Source organism: Vulpes vulpes, chromosome 15, assembly GCF_048418805.1.
Source record: "Vulpes vulpes isolate BD-2025 chromosome 15, VulVul3, whole genome shotgun sequence".
Classification (NCBI taxonomy): Eukaryota; Metazoa; Chordata; class Mammalia; order Carnivora; family Canidae; genus Vulpes; species Vulpes vulpes.
In genome coordinates, this window is record NC_132794.1 from 27,866,016 (window position 1) to 27,882,453 (window position 16,438).

The 16,438-nt window shown below is 36.4% G+C and overlaps 1 protein-coding gene and 1 long non-coding RNA gene across 2 annotated transcripts in view; one reads left to right on the forward strand and one right to left on the reverse strand.

The window, feature by feature from the left end:
- LOC140595818 (uncharacterized) overlaps window positions 1-16,438 on the reverse strand; it is a 144,641-nt gene that overhangs the window by 87,298 nt on the left and 40,905 nt on the right. Inside the window, exon 2 of the long non-coding RNA XR_011997704.1 lies at window positions 489-647. This is a non-coding gene — a long non-coding RNA (uncharacterized lncRNA). The remainder of the gene's footprint in view (window positions 1-488; window positions 648-16,438) is intronic.
- The window catches only part of SAMSN1 (SAM domain, SH3 domain and nuclear localization signals 1), a 139,623-nt gene that overhangs the window by 33,442 nt on the left and 89,743 nt on the right, over window positions 1-16,438 (forward strand). Inside the window, 2 exon segments of the mRNA XM_025995656.2 lie at window positions 6,482-6,564; window positions 13,227-13,292. Of these exon segments, the coding sequence (XP_025851441.2) occupies window positions 6,482-6,564; window positions 13,227-13,292 (149 nt within the window).

Below are 16,438 nucleotides of genomic sequence, written 5' to 3' on the forward strand. Positions count from 1 at the left end.
TGTCTATAAGAATTTTAAAATGTATTAAAAATCAGCACATAGAAAAATCCTCTAAAATAACATCAATATATTAGTAGTTGTTCAAACATTTAAGTTTTTCTTAAAAATATAAAAGAATAACCTTGATTATTAATGCAAAATTATATCATTTCATAATCTAAAAATTTCCAGGAAGTGAAAATTAGTAGCCAGGAGTAGAAAAATTAATTAATAATAAATGACTTCAAAGTTAAAATCAGTTAACTTTGGGAATGAATAAAACACTAAGTCTTAAGAATTCACAAAGATGAATAGCAGTATAAAAAGTTGATCTACTTGGTATGCTTCCTCTAATGTTATTGGAACAAGAAATAATTGATTGTGTTAGGTATTGATTATTTAAGAGTTTATAATTTTTAAAAATATTTTTAATATCTTGAGGCAAAGGGAATTATAATGCATTTTTATCATTAGTTTAGTGATTTGATTATAGACTGTTCAAATTTTACCTTTTGTGGGGATCCCTGGGTGGCGCAGCGGTTTAGCGCCTGCCTTTGGCCCAGGGCGCGATCCTGGAGACCCGGAATCGAATCCCACGTCGGGCTCCCGGTGCATGGAGCCTGCTTCTCCCTCTGCCTATGTCTCTGCCTCTCTCTCTCACTGTGTGCCTATCATAAATAAATAAAAAAAATAAAGTTGAAAAAAAAATTTTTACCTTTTGTTTAAGAGTGCTCTTAATTCAATAAGTAATTTACAAAGTAATTACTTATGAAAATAATTTATTTTGAAATATTTCGGTTTTGTTCGAGATTATGTAACATTTCAGTGAATAATTTTAACTGAATTCTTAAACATAATTTTCTCTATTATAAGTAAATAGATAAAGCACATTGAGATTTAGATATTTTCTTTTAATTACAACATAGGAAATGTTTTAATAATATCATGTTTTGACTGGACTCTCTACCTCACGGATGCCAGCTATCCTCATTCACACTCTGTAGATTAGTCAAACATTCATCTACATCATCTGCCCTCTATCCCTTTAATAAACACATTTGATTTTTAGCTTATCATATATTGATCTATGGATGAAGAAGTTATAATTATACTATAGATTATTTTAACTTACAAATTTTGTCATAAGTTTCCTTAAGAATTCAATTTGCTAAAACTACTTTCTCTGATTTTTTTTTAACTGTATAGCCAAAAAATCTTGGCTTACAGTGAGGTGTTTCTGATTAGTGATGTGTTCTTTGTCAGAGAAGAAAAAAGAAAGCCTTTAAAGAAACCTTCTCAGCTTTGGGTATTTCTGATTCTTAAGCTACCGCATATTTGTGTGTGTATTTGTGTGTGTGCATGTATCTAAAATTTCAGCTGGCATTCCAGCAGTAGCAGCTGAGTCACAGGACATTTCCTAGGGATTAATGCTGTGCGAGGAAGAGTTGATGGCCTGAGACCAAGGCTGTCGGTGTCATTGTAAATTGAAGGGAGAAATTCGTAGCCAAGGGAGGACCACATGTTGTGGACTTGGGTTTTATGGGTGGAGTAGCTTCATTTGGAAAGCTCAGAGTATTTCTAGGCAATTAGTGCCCTACCCATCAACCCATAATATTTCTTTCTCATTTTAAACACTACTTTTCAACCGTTAATTGCATAATTACTTAAGAGAGGTTTACTGTGTCTGAGGATAGGCAGTCTGTCAAGTGTAGGGAGAGGAAGACCTGAAGGTGCCTCATCAATATCACCAGAGCCCATTATTTTATTGAACACGAATGATGAAATTTTAAAGACAGCCTCAATAAAACAGAAGGAATGTATAGGGAATTAAATGGTAGGAGTGGTACTAACTCCCAAAGAATCTGTTACAAACTCAAAAACCAAAAATAAATAAATAAATAGCCATTTTTCTCCATTTCTGTTTCAAAATAGTATTTCTACATGATACATATTAATAGCATTTCAGGCCTAAAGAGTACTGAGACCCCATGGAAGGAGCATCCACAGGTTATGTTCATCAAAGATTTATGCCTGGTGTTTTTAATCCATAAAGATATTCTCATAGCTCAATGACATGACTATGTTATGTCAGTTAAGACAATATTTATCAGAATAAGTTGAATTCCAGGAGCATAGTATTTTTAGTTTATCTAGTCCATTTCCCATTTCCTTCTTCTACGAAGAGTTTTATCAAAACTTCCATCTGTGCTGTTAAAAGAGACTACATCTGTAAAATAAATTCGGGATAAATTAAGTGCTCAGGACTTTATGACTGAAGCTCTGATATAGTTTAGGTAGCAAGGGAAATTAGCCTGTAACTCATATTAATTGTATTTTTAGCACCATAAACAGGCGAATATTCATAATATTCATTACAGTAAATTAAAGCCAATTTTAAGATTTCAAAATTTATTTTGGCCTTAATTTTTTGTCATTTGCTTTTTCTTTTTTAAGATTTTATTTATTTATTTGAGAGAGAGAGAGAGAGGCAGAGCATAAGCAGGGGGAGCAGCAGCCACTGAGGGAGAGGGAGAAGCAGGCTACTCACTGATCAGGGGCCCTGGGATCATGACCTGAGCCCAACCAAGGCCGAGGCTTAACTGACTGAGCCACCCAGGTGCCCCTATTTTGGCCTTCCTTTTATGAAGAAAACAAATTAAGCCTAAAAACAACAAACTCTGAAATATGTGAATAGGAGTTTACCTAAGATCAAGTTTTATTTATGTAAAGATAATATCAGGAACAAAGTTTTTATATTTTACCAGAAAGCTCAAGAATAAAAGCAAAGCAAAAATTTCAAAAAATTATCAAAAGGAAACAAAACCTGCTTAGAGATTTTTCGAACAGTGTGACCATACCAGACTATTCCATAAAACAGAACACACACACACACACACACACACATAAAATTGGCCTGTTAGTAAAGGAAGTAAGGGGCTGAATAAAGCCAATAAACATGGTTAGTATTGAAGGGAATATTAATTTTACCCATACTGCTGTCAAATTATTTTAAAAATAAATACTCCTTACATAGATTTTGATGAGATTCATTATCAAAAATCCCACTGGAGGAGAAATGCTGTGAGGGCTTCCCAGTTTAGCATTTGAATTGCCATTGGTGTGAAATCTTCTTTGCTGAATTCTAGTCGCTATTACTTGGCAAGCCTCTTCAGAGTAAGCATATAAATATTTTGGTTTGGTTTTTCCAGACATTATGAATTCTCTTTCTTTTTTGGCTTGATACCCTCACTTTCAGGATGGCAAATATATAAAGTCACAAATGTATTTACTATTTGTTTAATTTTCAGGGACCACAGTCTAATTTAAAGATTGTTTCCTAAAACCATGTAATTTAACTCTAGTTAGACTGAGTTGCATGAAGAGTAACCAGGAGAAGCCCTATTTCACACCTGAATATCGCTTATCATGTGGAAATAAACTCCCTGAGCAAAGGCTGCCTTTGAGTGGGCCTCTTACTTCCAAGGAGGGCTTTCTGAATTGAGTGATAACACTTAGCCTCCTAGTGTTTTGTACAAATGAATCTCCCTTTAGTTCTGTAGGAGTTCTTCCTAGATTATAGTTACCTGAGTATGGTCAGAAGTTATCTTCATTAGAATAACCTAAAAGCTGATTAGAAATATTGCTCTTGTACCTAATCTGAGGGGCAGCTGGAATCTGAATGTTTATGTGGAATGGTGCATTCCTATGTACACTGTCATTTGTGACTCACTTATGCAGTGCATGCACGTTCTGATCATCTTGTTGCTGCAAACAAACCACCCTCAAATGTAATGGAATCAAATATTTTGTCAGGCTCGTGGATTTTGTGAGCCAGGAATTCATTCAGGGCAGTGCTTCATGGTATCTGAGGCTTCTTCTGGAAAGCCTTTATTGACTGGGGAGGACTTAAATATCTGGTGGCTTGAATCATCTAGAGACCTTTTCATGTAGGTATTTGGCACCTGTTCTGGGATAACTTGCAGGCTGGGCTCAGTGGAGACTTTAAACTGGAGACCAGTATGTGCCCTCTCCAAGTGATGTGAGCTCCCTCCTATGCCAAGGACTGGGTTGCAAGAGAAAGAAACACAGCAGGGAGCTTCGCATAGCGTGGGAGGAAGTGTCTGGAGAGCGAGCATCCCAAATGATCAAGACAGAAACTGTAAGGCTTCTTCTGACCTAGTGTTGGGGGGTCACAAAGCATCATTTCCACTTCATTGTCCTGTGACAAGTGAGTTACTAAGATCAGCTCAGTTCAATAAGAGGAGAATTGAACTCTATTTCTGGATGGAGGCGTGCCAAGTTCACATTGCAGAACCTGTGGTGTCAGAGAGATTTCTGTGGCCATCTATGGAAAGCACAACTGCATATTGCCTAATTCAACTATTGCAACTCTGTTGCTACTTAGAACCAAATTGCTTCTGTTTTTACAAATGATCTCTCATCGGACAATATTTAGGAGATTACAAATAAGTAAAAATGTATAAGACCACAAAATAATCAGCTACTCTCCATAAAATACCATTTTTCTGATGTCTCTTCCTTAGTCCAAGACTCTGGAAGGTCCTCCATTTTCTACAGCAGAGGCCACATACTGGTAGCTCTGTAACCTAATTTATTCTGAGAAAAAGCTTCTTTGGACTATAAGATACTTTAAAAATCAGGAAATTTTACATTAATATCAATATATTCATAGTTTCCTGAAAACGATGAGGGAAACCAACAATCCTGGGCTCAAAGACTGAGGTGATTTTGGTTGGGAAAAGCTGAGAGCAATGACTGCCCTTTTAGCAATGGTGACCCATCACTCACCACAAATCTTCTATTACCTCCCTAACAAAATCACCTCATTTAGTTAAGTTGCTTTTTTTACTGCATTTAGTTAAGTTGCTTTTATCCTGCAGATATATTTATATTTGCAACACTAGTCTAGTAGGTTATGTCCAAATTCCTCTACCTGGTACTCATGTGCCCTTAAAATTTCACTTTATTCACTCTTCCAGCCCTACGTCCCCCAACGCTATCTTCAGAATTGTCACTTGACCAATATCAATCTCTACACTTCATTAAATGTATTCCACTTATTCCACACGGTAGGCTAGTGTTTGTCACATTGCCGCTGTATTTTTATTTTTCCTTTTCTTGTCCCTTACCAAACTATATCCACTCTTCTAGCTTCCTCTGGGGTCATACCTCTCCCAGGAGCAGCCTGAGTCATAGTGCTCTCTCTCCATAGTAGCATTCGAATCACTCATGTTATAATTTGCATTGCTATTTAAGTGATGTAAAGCATGGTGCATATGCTCAGCTGCTTCCAGATTCTAGAGCACAGGTGACCACTTTACTGTTCTTTTCCTCTACCCAAAGGGTGTTCTCCAAATTTCATGGTAAAGGAATCAAAAAAAGGAAGAGATGAGGAATGAAGGAACAGAGAAGAGAATTTTTCTCCTAAATACAAAAACTTAAACAAACAAAAATGGTTGCACAAACTGCTTCTTGCATCCTGACCCTGTAATGCAAGATCTAGTTGCAAAGGGTCAGATCACAAAACCAGCTTATTTTAAAATTTAAGTATTTTCCGGATCTTGTGTGATTACTCTGATTTTAAATATTGTTAATGATATAAATAACTCTAAGACTGAGCTGTGAATTTAAAATATCTTTTCACTATTGCTAAAATAGAGATTTGCAGGAAAACTCCCCTCTGTATTTCACTGTGCATGGAGGATAGGCCTTGCCCGCAACCCCTCACACCTCACCCCCTGTAGAATCTGAGACTGACGAATAGCAGGAAACTAAAGTAGTGATTACAAGAAAAGCCTTCAGGCTTGGTGGCCCAGTGATATCTGCAGGCTCAGTATCCTCGTCTGTAAACTAAAGGGCTTGGATTAAATGAACCTTAAAATTCTGTCCTCTTTTAGCACATGTACATTTCAGATTTACATAAATGGAAACCCTTTTCCAGTGACTGCAAGGGAAATGCTACTACTTTTTGAAAGATTTCATGTAGCTGCAAGCAAATGGATGCCATATTCCAAGCCTTTTACTAAAGCACGCCTAGAACAATTTCAACCTAAATAATCCATGTTGAGGAGACATAAGCCAATAAAGCTCAAAATGTCCAGGGGGGAGAGCTTAGTTTTACAGAATCAGCTGAGGTGATAACATCATGGAATCATAGTGTTTGGGAGTTAGACATGGCTTTTGTAGCTAGTATGCTACTGTTTCATTACTGAGAGGGGAAACTGAGTCCCAGAGAGGTTCCATGCCTTGCTCAGATACTCAGCTGGCCAGTGGCATTCTTCATTTTTATTTCATTAAATTTATATTTTATTTTGATCTGTTTCTTGTGAGAATAGCATATCTTTAAGAAAGTAAAGATTTGTGATCTAGGCAATACAGTACTTTAATAGATTAATGAAAATAATGAGTATTAAATGGCACTTTAACTCTTAAATCCTGTAATTTCTGATAATCTACATATGACATTAATCTCTTTTCATAGATCTAAATGAAGATGATTTTCTTTTGAGTAATAACATACATACTTTTCAAGGAAAAAAAAAAACACAAGGCATTTCCTGTCAGGTAATGTGAATACTCAACACTTGGCGTGGTGTTTTGTGAAAATCATCTTTTTATTGAGCTCTGTAATATTCTAGATATAGTGTACAATACTTAGTCTTGTAGCTATTTTGCATTTAGATATTGTAGGTTGTTTTGTAATTGATATGCTTACATCTCTGTGAATTGGAATATAAGTGAAAAAATCAAATGATGCCTTGAATTAATAAACCATTTTGATTATGCAAAACATTATGTTCTACAGCCTTTTGATAAGTAACTCTGAGCCTGTTAAATTAATGTCCTGGGATTTTCTCTGACAAGACCTATGTTAAGTGCTTAGAACTATCTGACAACCTTCAATGAGGGGCACGCCCCTCATGTTTTTACATTTGATATAAATACATATACTATTATAAATTGCATTAATTAGCCCAGGAGTTCAGGTAATTAAGAATGTCTGAACCTTGGGCCTCCCTAATAATAATAACATAACATTAATTAACAGCCAAATAGTTGCTATTCACCCTGTAATGAAAAATAGTATATGAGTCAATAGGGCCAACTCAAGGATCATACTAATTTTTGACATTTTTCTGACAGCCGTGGGATTCTCTTTAATCATTCTGATAGTTTTATTAGAAAATTTAGAACTGGCCTTCCTTGGGGCAGTAGCCTGATCAACAGGAAGACAGAACACAGCATCTGAACCATGAGGGGCTATTTGGTGAGGAAAGGCAGCTCACATTCCTAAATCCAGCCTGATTTCTGAGGCTGTCAGAGGCCTTCCAATGGATTAGACAGTGGACCATAACTTGTGATCAGCCACAGTTTCTCCTGGCTGTTCTGAGGCCGCCAGAGCAATAGTAGTGCACTACTGAGGGAGCTGAGCACATGGTGTGAGTGCCTTCAACCAGTGAGTTCTCCTGCAGTGCATGGTGGAGAGCTCTGGAAACAAAGCTCTAAATCTTAGTTTGGCCCTTAGTACCTCCGTGATTTGGGGTAATTTACATAATCTCTCTCTCTACCTCAGTTTTCACCATCTGAAAAATCGGTCTATAAGAACCTTTATCTCATGGCTGGCATGAGAGATTAAGTGAGATACTTTATTAAAGCACTTAGTTTCATGGCTGGCATTCAGGAGATGCTTTTAAAAAATTCAACTGCCACTGTCCCTGAGGCTCCTCTCTTCTCTTCTCCCTCCCATTCCTCCTCCTTTTACTCTTTGCAAGGGCTTGATGACACTTTCACGAGCACAGCTGGCCAATTATTTCTGAAATATGCAGTCTCATTCTCCTAAATTTAGATGAGGCCTCAGATATAGCATGTAAGTGAAACATTGTCTGATAGCCAGGGGAAAAAATGACGGCCGATTTACAGTAAGAGCTCCCCAGACATGTGCTGTGCCAAAAGAAGTCCTTCTTTAGGTTTTTAGGAGAAAAATAGAACCATATCCGAGATGTAAAATTTCTTAGAAGAAAAGGGTTAAAGGTAAATCTTTACTACGCCAATCTTTCTGGTATTTTCATTGGCTAAGAAATGATCCTTCTGGAATAGTAACCATTCACTTGTACTATGTAGTTTATCATTGAAGATCAGTTTGGGGAATTCATAAACAGTGACAGACAAGCAGGAGATATCTAATCTAGAAATCTTCATTTGGGAGTGCAGGTTGGTCTTATCTATCTTTAATGTCTCTCTTATACACGATGGGCATTCAGTTGAACTTAACTACTTAGGAAACACTTTTTCTGTATGACAGAATTGTGTAATGAAATATTATTAAGAAGTGTCATGCAAATTATTAATCTATTAACTCCTTGTGACTGAGGAAAAGTAAAAGCACTTTACCCTTTGAAAGATAAGGCAGAGAGGGAACCACTGTCTGTTGTGAAAGGGCAGCCTGGCTTATGGGTGGTATCTGTAAGAATGGACTTTGGCATAGAGTGCACCTCTCATCATGGGAGCAAATGACTTAACAGAGCCATGTTTCTCCAGTTGTGGCATGGGAACTGTATGTATGACAATGAGGGGACTAGGGGGCACCAGGGTGGCTAAGTCAGTTAAGTACCCGACTCTTGATTTTGGCTCAGGTCATGACCTCAGGGTCATGAGATGGAGCCGCCCATGGGCTTCTTGCTGCTTAGGATTCTCTCTCTCCCTCTCCCTATTTATGAGTGAACTGATGATGCTAAGTACAAAAACTATGAGACTATGGCATCCAGACAGTTGATGGGCGCTGTCTACAGATATGGTGCACCATGTAATTCCATTTTACAAGCCCAAACTTGGCTCATATCTGGTCTGGTCTGGGAAGACAGTAGCCTCACAGAAAAGTTAGTTTTTATTTCATATTGTGAGAATGATTGATATTCATTGTAGAACTTTTTAAAATCATGTAAAAGTAGAAAGGATTAAAATGTGAATAATATCTCAACAGGGTAAATATTTTCATATGGCTGGCTATTCTACTGAATATCATTAACATGGGATAAAGTTCATAGGATGTAAAATATATTCATAATTATAAGTATCACAGGACTGTGTCTGCAAAATATATTTTGGGTGATAAAAACATTCATAATACAAAATGTAAACATTAACTGAATTACCAATCAGGAAATTCTCAACTAGATATGTTTCCTTCATGTTTTCAAAATAAGAGGAAAGATCTCCGGCATAGAAGAAAATGCAAGGAACCACATAGCAGGGGGTAGGGGTGGCAAGTGTTTATGGGATTCTCTCTCCAATACCGGCTTAGTGCCATGAATATTTCTGACTACTTGTCCTGGAAGAAACCTGCTGGAGAACCCACCTTGCAGGACAATTGCCGATGGGGGAGAGCTTGAAGCAAAGCCAACTGCCTGGTACTGTGATCATTATACCGACCATAAAGAACATCTTGGGGTAACTTGACTCCAGCATTTATTTTTGTATCCTTGTTCTTATTTGTTCTTTTCTGGCAGCATTCAGTTGATGGCTCAGACCTTTTGTAGCATATTGAAAAGGGTATAAAATATGCAGTAATACAGACTTTGGGCTAATATATTTTCAAAAATGTTTCATGCCTCATTTCTCACGTAAATTCTTAGGTTGCTTTCAGCCTTCAGAGCGTCATTCATATTCATGATAGAAAAGAGGGATAACATTTATTACTTTCAGAGCTGGTGATATTAAGCACTGTCAAGCACCCCCACCCAGGACTGCGCCAAAACCTTCTCTTCCTAAGCTCCTTCAGTGGAAAAAGTGTTGCTGAGTGAATTAATTTTTTAAAATATGTGTGTGTATGTAAGCGTGGGTTAGGTTCCCTTCTAAGGGTTAGATGGCCTTACCCCCATTTCAACCAATTTCTTTTTTGATGTCCTTTTCTGTGGAGACTGCAAAGCTTACATATTTGAATTCTCAGCCTCCCCTATAGTTAGGGTGGTTGTGGGATCCAGTTCTGACCAGTGAATTGTAGTGAGAAATGCCTGAAGAGGGTTTTCTTTTTGGTGGGGCAAGGGGGAGGAGGGTTAGCAGGGCCTTGCAAGGAGCAAGTTTTGTCATTTGTTCTCTCCCTGCTGGAAGCTGGGACATGGTATCTGCTGAATTAGCAGCTGTCCTTCCATCATAGGACAAAAAGCACATCTTAAGAATGCTGGAGCAGGCAAAGGCATGGAGCCTGATTCATCAGAGACATTCTTGGGTCACCGCATCAGCACTGGACTGATATTTGGACTTCTTGCTGTGGGGAATCATAAGCCCCACACTTGTTTAAGCCACTATGGTAGGGTTTTCTGTTCCTCAAAGCTGAACGTTTTCCTCAGAGATACACTTTATTCGTGTAACTGCCACGTTTGCCAGTGTCGAGCCCGAATTGCTCTAAGATATTAAACCACATCTTGCCCACATAGTTAGTGTCTCAATCTAGTCCTGACTGCAATCTAGAAGTCTCCTCCAGCGTAAGCAGTATCTAGAGTTGAGAGTCAGTCATTTAGTCCTTAATGTGAAAATTGGATTAATAACAAAAAAGAACTTCTTGGCTGTTACATACAGCCCATTGGTAACATACAGACTTAACACTGTATCTAATGCAGCGCACCTTTGTTGGGAAAAACACTCACATCAGATCAAAGTGGGACTGCTTTTTGGTGAGCTGCACTGAGGTCTCCTGACACTAGGTGATGGGGGAGAGTCCTGCAGGGTGATGCTGTGATCTATTAATGATGGGAGAGGCGGGTCCCCTCATTAGGTTTCATCAGACAGTTTGAGGTGGTTCTAAACAGAGGTGTGAACAAACTGTAAGGCAGGAAAAAAAAAAAACAGGCCAAGATGACAGATTGTTTAAATAGTACTTGCAAGTGTCAACTGAGAAGTAGTTAGTTTTTATGATGGAATATAAAAATAAACAAATTATAGTGTGCATCATTCTTATCTTCAAGTACTTTCTTATCCATTATATAACTTTGCTACTGTATTAGTTATCTCTTTTCAAATTCCCTCTTCCGGCAGGGGTTTCTGCTCTTTGCTGCTGGCTGTTTGGAGGAATCAGTACCTCATCTTGTTGGCCTTTCCATATGGCTGCTTGAGTATATCATAGTGTGGCATTTGGCTTCCCCCAGAACAAGCGATCCAAGGCATAGAGTAAGAAGGAAACCATGATGCCTTTTAAGACAGTCTCAGAAGTCATATGCCATCATTTCTACCTTATTCTATTTGTTATATAACGAGTTATTACATCTAGCTCATACTAAGGAGAGGGGCATTATGACCCACCTTTTGAAGAGAGCAGTATAAAACAATTTATGAACATATTTTAAAATGACCAAAACTACCTAATAATATTATGACATTATAGATGGAGGAGTTTTCCTATATCTCAAGAGTACTATTATAACTCATTTTACAGATAGGAAGAATGTAGAGCTCTATTTGTTAGCTAGAAGAAAAATATAGCCTCTCTTTTTAATAGAAGATTTTACAGAGTGGCTTTAGTTGGTGTTAAAGGAACACTGAATGTTGGTATGAAATCCACACCTTTGTTTCTGGTGAAATGAAATTAAAATCAGAATAGATTTTCTTAATTAATATCCGAAGTCATTATCTATCTATCTATCTATCTATCTATCTATCTATCTATCATCTATCATCTATCATCATCTATCTATCCATCCTTCCTTCCCCTTTTAAATCAAGGAAAAGAGAGTAAGCAGTCCCCATCTCAACTTTCAGTTTATACACAGAAAAATAAATGCCTAGTTCTAGCAAATGAATTTTATGAATGAACTATAGTCTTTTTTTTCTTAAAGATTTTATTTATTTATTCATGAGCGACTCAGAGAGAGGCAGGGATGTAGGCAGAGGGAGAAGCAGACTCCCAGTAGGGAGCCCAATGTGTGTCTCGATCCCAGGACCTAGGATCATGCCCTAAGCCAAAGGAAGACACTCAGGTGCTGAGCCACCCAGGTGTATCAAATGAACTATATTCTTTAGCCAACCTCTTACTTTAAAAATATACATATGAGTATTTTTCCATTTTGAACATTTTAAAGGTTGAAAGGAATTATTTGAGTATTCCTTATCATTATTCTCATTTCTAAAAGAATTATGCAATTCAAAAAATGGCTTGTAAACACATTCTGGTAACTTACATTGTGCCAAGAAACAGTTACTGGTGGACATCTTTAAAATATAACACACACGTGAAAACATGGGCCTACTCCTTTACACATTTGCGTGCTATACCCAATGGCAAAATAAAATCTTGCTGCTCAGTTCTAGCTTCAGTCATTTCAACTTTTCTGTTGATTTCTACTTCTTGCCTCCTGGTGCTTGACTAGAATTTGTGGGACTTCTGCTTAGCTTTGGACTTTATAGTAACCAAATTTGCTTCACCTTTATATGAGTTACAACTTTTGACTTTAGACCTGTTAGAGTCTCAGTTTCCTTATATGTAAAATGATGATGAGAAAAATTTCCTAAGATTGTTATAAATATTAAATGAAACAGCATATGTATATTACTCCCAGAAGATGTTCAATGAACATTTGTGTCCTCTTCTGAAACTCCTTTCAATCTCATTGTACTATTTCAGAAGAAAATTTGAAACTCCCTTCTATTCTGTTGTTAACTCCATCCAATGCCCTTTGCTTAATACCAAGGTACGTGGATTTTTCAAGTAGATGTCAACAGTAAGGAGCTTACATTGACAAGTACTAAATATAATACAAAAATATCTTGTGCTATGATTCCAGATATTACCTAACTCCAAATGTATATTTGGTTTGAGTTTAAAGTCTATCAGTTTCAAAAAGGATGCCTATTAGGTACCTAATAGTGAAGGGCATAAAGGGAATAAGGTATAGACTCCTTTATAAATCATTTTCTTGATCCTAATTTTCTTTCTACCAATTTCAAGTTTTGGATCTTGTGTTGGGACTGGAGTAAGTAAGGGATGGGGAGTGAATCCACTACATATATAATGTATATATACTATATGTACACACATGCACACACATATTCATCTTTATATGTATGTATTTGATGAAATAGTAATCACTGTACTTTGATAACTTGATGATTTTTATAGTTGAGAAAATGGATCCTTTCTCTATTATTTTGGCACCCACGTGAAGTTTTATTTACTTTTTTTTTTTTTAAAGAATGTTAAATCAATTTTCTCCTTTTCTTTTTCTAATACTATAGAGGGTAACCCTAATTGCTAGAGTCCACCTCACTATCAAAGACATGTAAAACCTACTGCCAATGAAGTGGTAGGAAACTTCTCCCCGAATACGACTATTTAACTAGTTTTTCTGTTTCCAAATAATTTTAATCCAATGAGCATTATTTTCTATAGTCTTTATTATATTTGCCACATGGAAGTGTTTTTAGAGAATATAGAAGACTCATCCTTATTGAGAAATTTTCTGACTTAAGCAAAAAGCAGTACCTTTAAAGAAGAGTGAGTTTTTAATGTAAAAATGTTCCCCCAAATTTAGCAATTTCTCCTGAGATAAGGAAAGTTGTATAATGTTAAAAATTGTATCCATCCTCACGTGCCAACTCTGTCTTACAATATTAAAATCCTCAGATCACATTAACTACCTTCCTTTCCTTGTTGGGCCATTTCTAAACAGAAATTCAGGGAAAGGACATATTTTAAAAGGTGCAGAAAACTTCAAGAACACTCATGTACATCAGCTCATGTAGTAGTTTATAGACCTAAATCAACTGTAAGTTCTCTTTACAACTATTTTTTCAGACTTGCTTTTGGGAACACTACTAGCTAAATTATACAGATTTATGTGATTATTCTTTCCTAAAATGTAATATAACCTTTCAGATTCTTTGGCAAATAACTACCTCCAATAAATCATGTTTCTTTATGTAGGTATGAATTGATCATTTCACATATCTCCTCTCGCAGTACTCTCTTTCCAAAGATAATTAACATGTTAACATCTAAATTTCTATAATAGTTTTCTTCTCAACAGTAGCTTTTTGCCTAAGGGATGACAGCTATCTAGGTAGGAAGAGGTGATGAAAAGGTACTATTTAAATATTACTTCTATTTCCTGAAACACTACTGTACTCTGCCTTGCTGGTCCCATGCTTTCTAAGTTTTTAATAACTAGTTAAATATCAAAGAGCTATAGGAATAAAAACAACAACTGAATCCTGATGAATACAAAAAGGACTTCCCAGATGAAAATAAAGCTATGCATTTGGGAGGACTAAGAAGTAACTTAGAAACAGAATCAAGCAAACTATCAAGAGACCTAGAGCTATCACTCTGCTCTTAGGTTACTGAATTCACATTTCTGTGCCTTAGTTTCCTCTTTTTGAAGGTAAAGTATTGGACTAGATGAATACAAAGACTTATTTAAGCTCTAATAATCTACAATCAATAGTTGCTCATTCTCACTTTCTCCTTGATATTATTCTGAGGTCCAAGAGTTGGACATAAAGTAATTAAAGGAGATACTTATCTAGTTTAATGTTCTTAAACTTGTTAGAGGAACAATGAATTCCTGTGATCCAGCTCATTTTATAGAAGCACAAAGAAGTAGGGTGGCTCGCTGAAGTTCACATGGCTAGTCACAAAGCAGAACACTGCAAAGGAGCCATGTATCTATAGCCCAGAGCTGGTTCTATCAAATAGGTCATTTTTTGTTTATTTATTGTGTAGATTAAACTATAAGTCCTAGATACAAGGATTGTATTTTTTTCTCAGTAATTTTCTATACCCGTAAATCACTGTCTGTTAGGAATTTAGCAGATGCTTAATAAAAATATTAATTTGTATATGAGAACTTAAATTTCCTACCACACACATTTTTGGATTAGCCAGAGGATGTACCCAAAAAGAAAAATATTCATAGGAACAATTCTAGAAATTTCTTCCAAATTTCAGAGCAGAGGATATTGCGCGGCAAGTAAACTCAGATTTGTGTAATCCAGGCCACTCCGAGCTGGTTTTGCAGCATCTCCATACCAAAAGTTTGACCCTAAATTATGGGTAATGAGCAAAGAGCAGTCTTGGCTCCTCATACAAAAGTGGGGAAAGATTACTATGGAGTTGTAACTTCCTTGTGCCAGGGAAAATAGAGCTGATGTGGCACATTATTCCAAGACCAGAACTGAGAGCACCAAAATCTGCTTGAGAGGAGGCAGAAGGAGCCAGAAACCTGTATTAGAACTTGAATAGGTGATTTGTATTTATACAGTGAGATAAGACTGTTACATAAAAGGCTTTGTTAGACATGCTAAATTACACTGTTCAAATGCCTCTTAATCCTCTAGGCAAGTGCATTTCCCTTCCCCACATTACCTTATGCAATCTTTCTCTCCTGCGAATAACCATCACATTTTATTTGTACTTCTCACATGACACACATTAACCTTTTCCTCCAGATGTATTTTTTTAGAGATTTTATCTATTTATTTTGAGAGAGAGAGAGAGCAGGAAGAGGGAGGGGCAGAGGGAGAAATAGGCTCCCCGCTGAGCCGAATGACTGGCTGGATCCCAGGATCCTGAAATCATGACCCCTGCCAAAGGCAGATGCTTAACCGCTTAACCAACTGAGCCACCCAGGTGCCCCTCTCTAGATATATTTTTTTTTTACTAAATGTTCAAATCTCATATATTTATTAAGGATATTAGAGACCAAGCTTGAGATGTGCAAAAATAACTCTAGAATCCTAAAAAGCTCATTCTTTTAGTGGAACGAACAAGCACAGGAACAGACTACTGTTTTGTTTTGTTTTTTAAATCATTTATACTAAGCAATGAGCATCACAAAGCACACACACACACACACAAAACCCACACAAAATATCTTACTCTCCTTTGTGTCTCTCACAGATTAGGTACTCAGTAAATGTGTGTTGATTGAATAAATATTTTGTCTTCTAGGAGAATATATTCTATTTCATTAATTAATTCATTCAAGTGCCTATTCATTCAGTGGCCTTTTGAAAAATTATGCCTAACCTTGTTTTAAGTATTGGCCCAGTGTTAATTTTAATTTCTATTACTGAAAAAAATAATACGTTTTAAAATCACAATTATATAAGAATACTTAAGATCAACATGGCAATTTTTCCACCAATTATTTTTCAATCAATATTTCATTTGTATAAATGAATTATTTTCAAATTGTCTTTTTAGTTAGTTGTAGTTCCAAGAAAGTAGTACAAGAAAGTAGTAAAATCATTCTCTTAAATGAGACTTGTTTGTTTTCACAAGATTGCAATGACTGATTCTAGTTCATAATTCTTTTGGTTTTATTACTGTCCATTGAGTTATTAAATGCTAATTGATCATCATGACCTTATAGATTATCTTTTTAGTGTGTTTTAAGTCATAAGTAAAGAGTACTCCCTTTTATATAGAAGAGAATGGATACACAGCTTT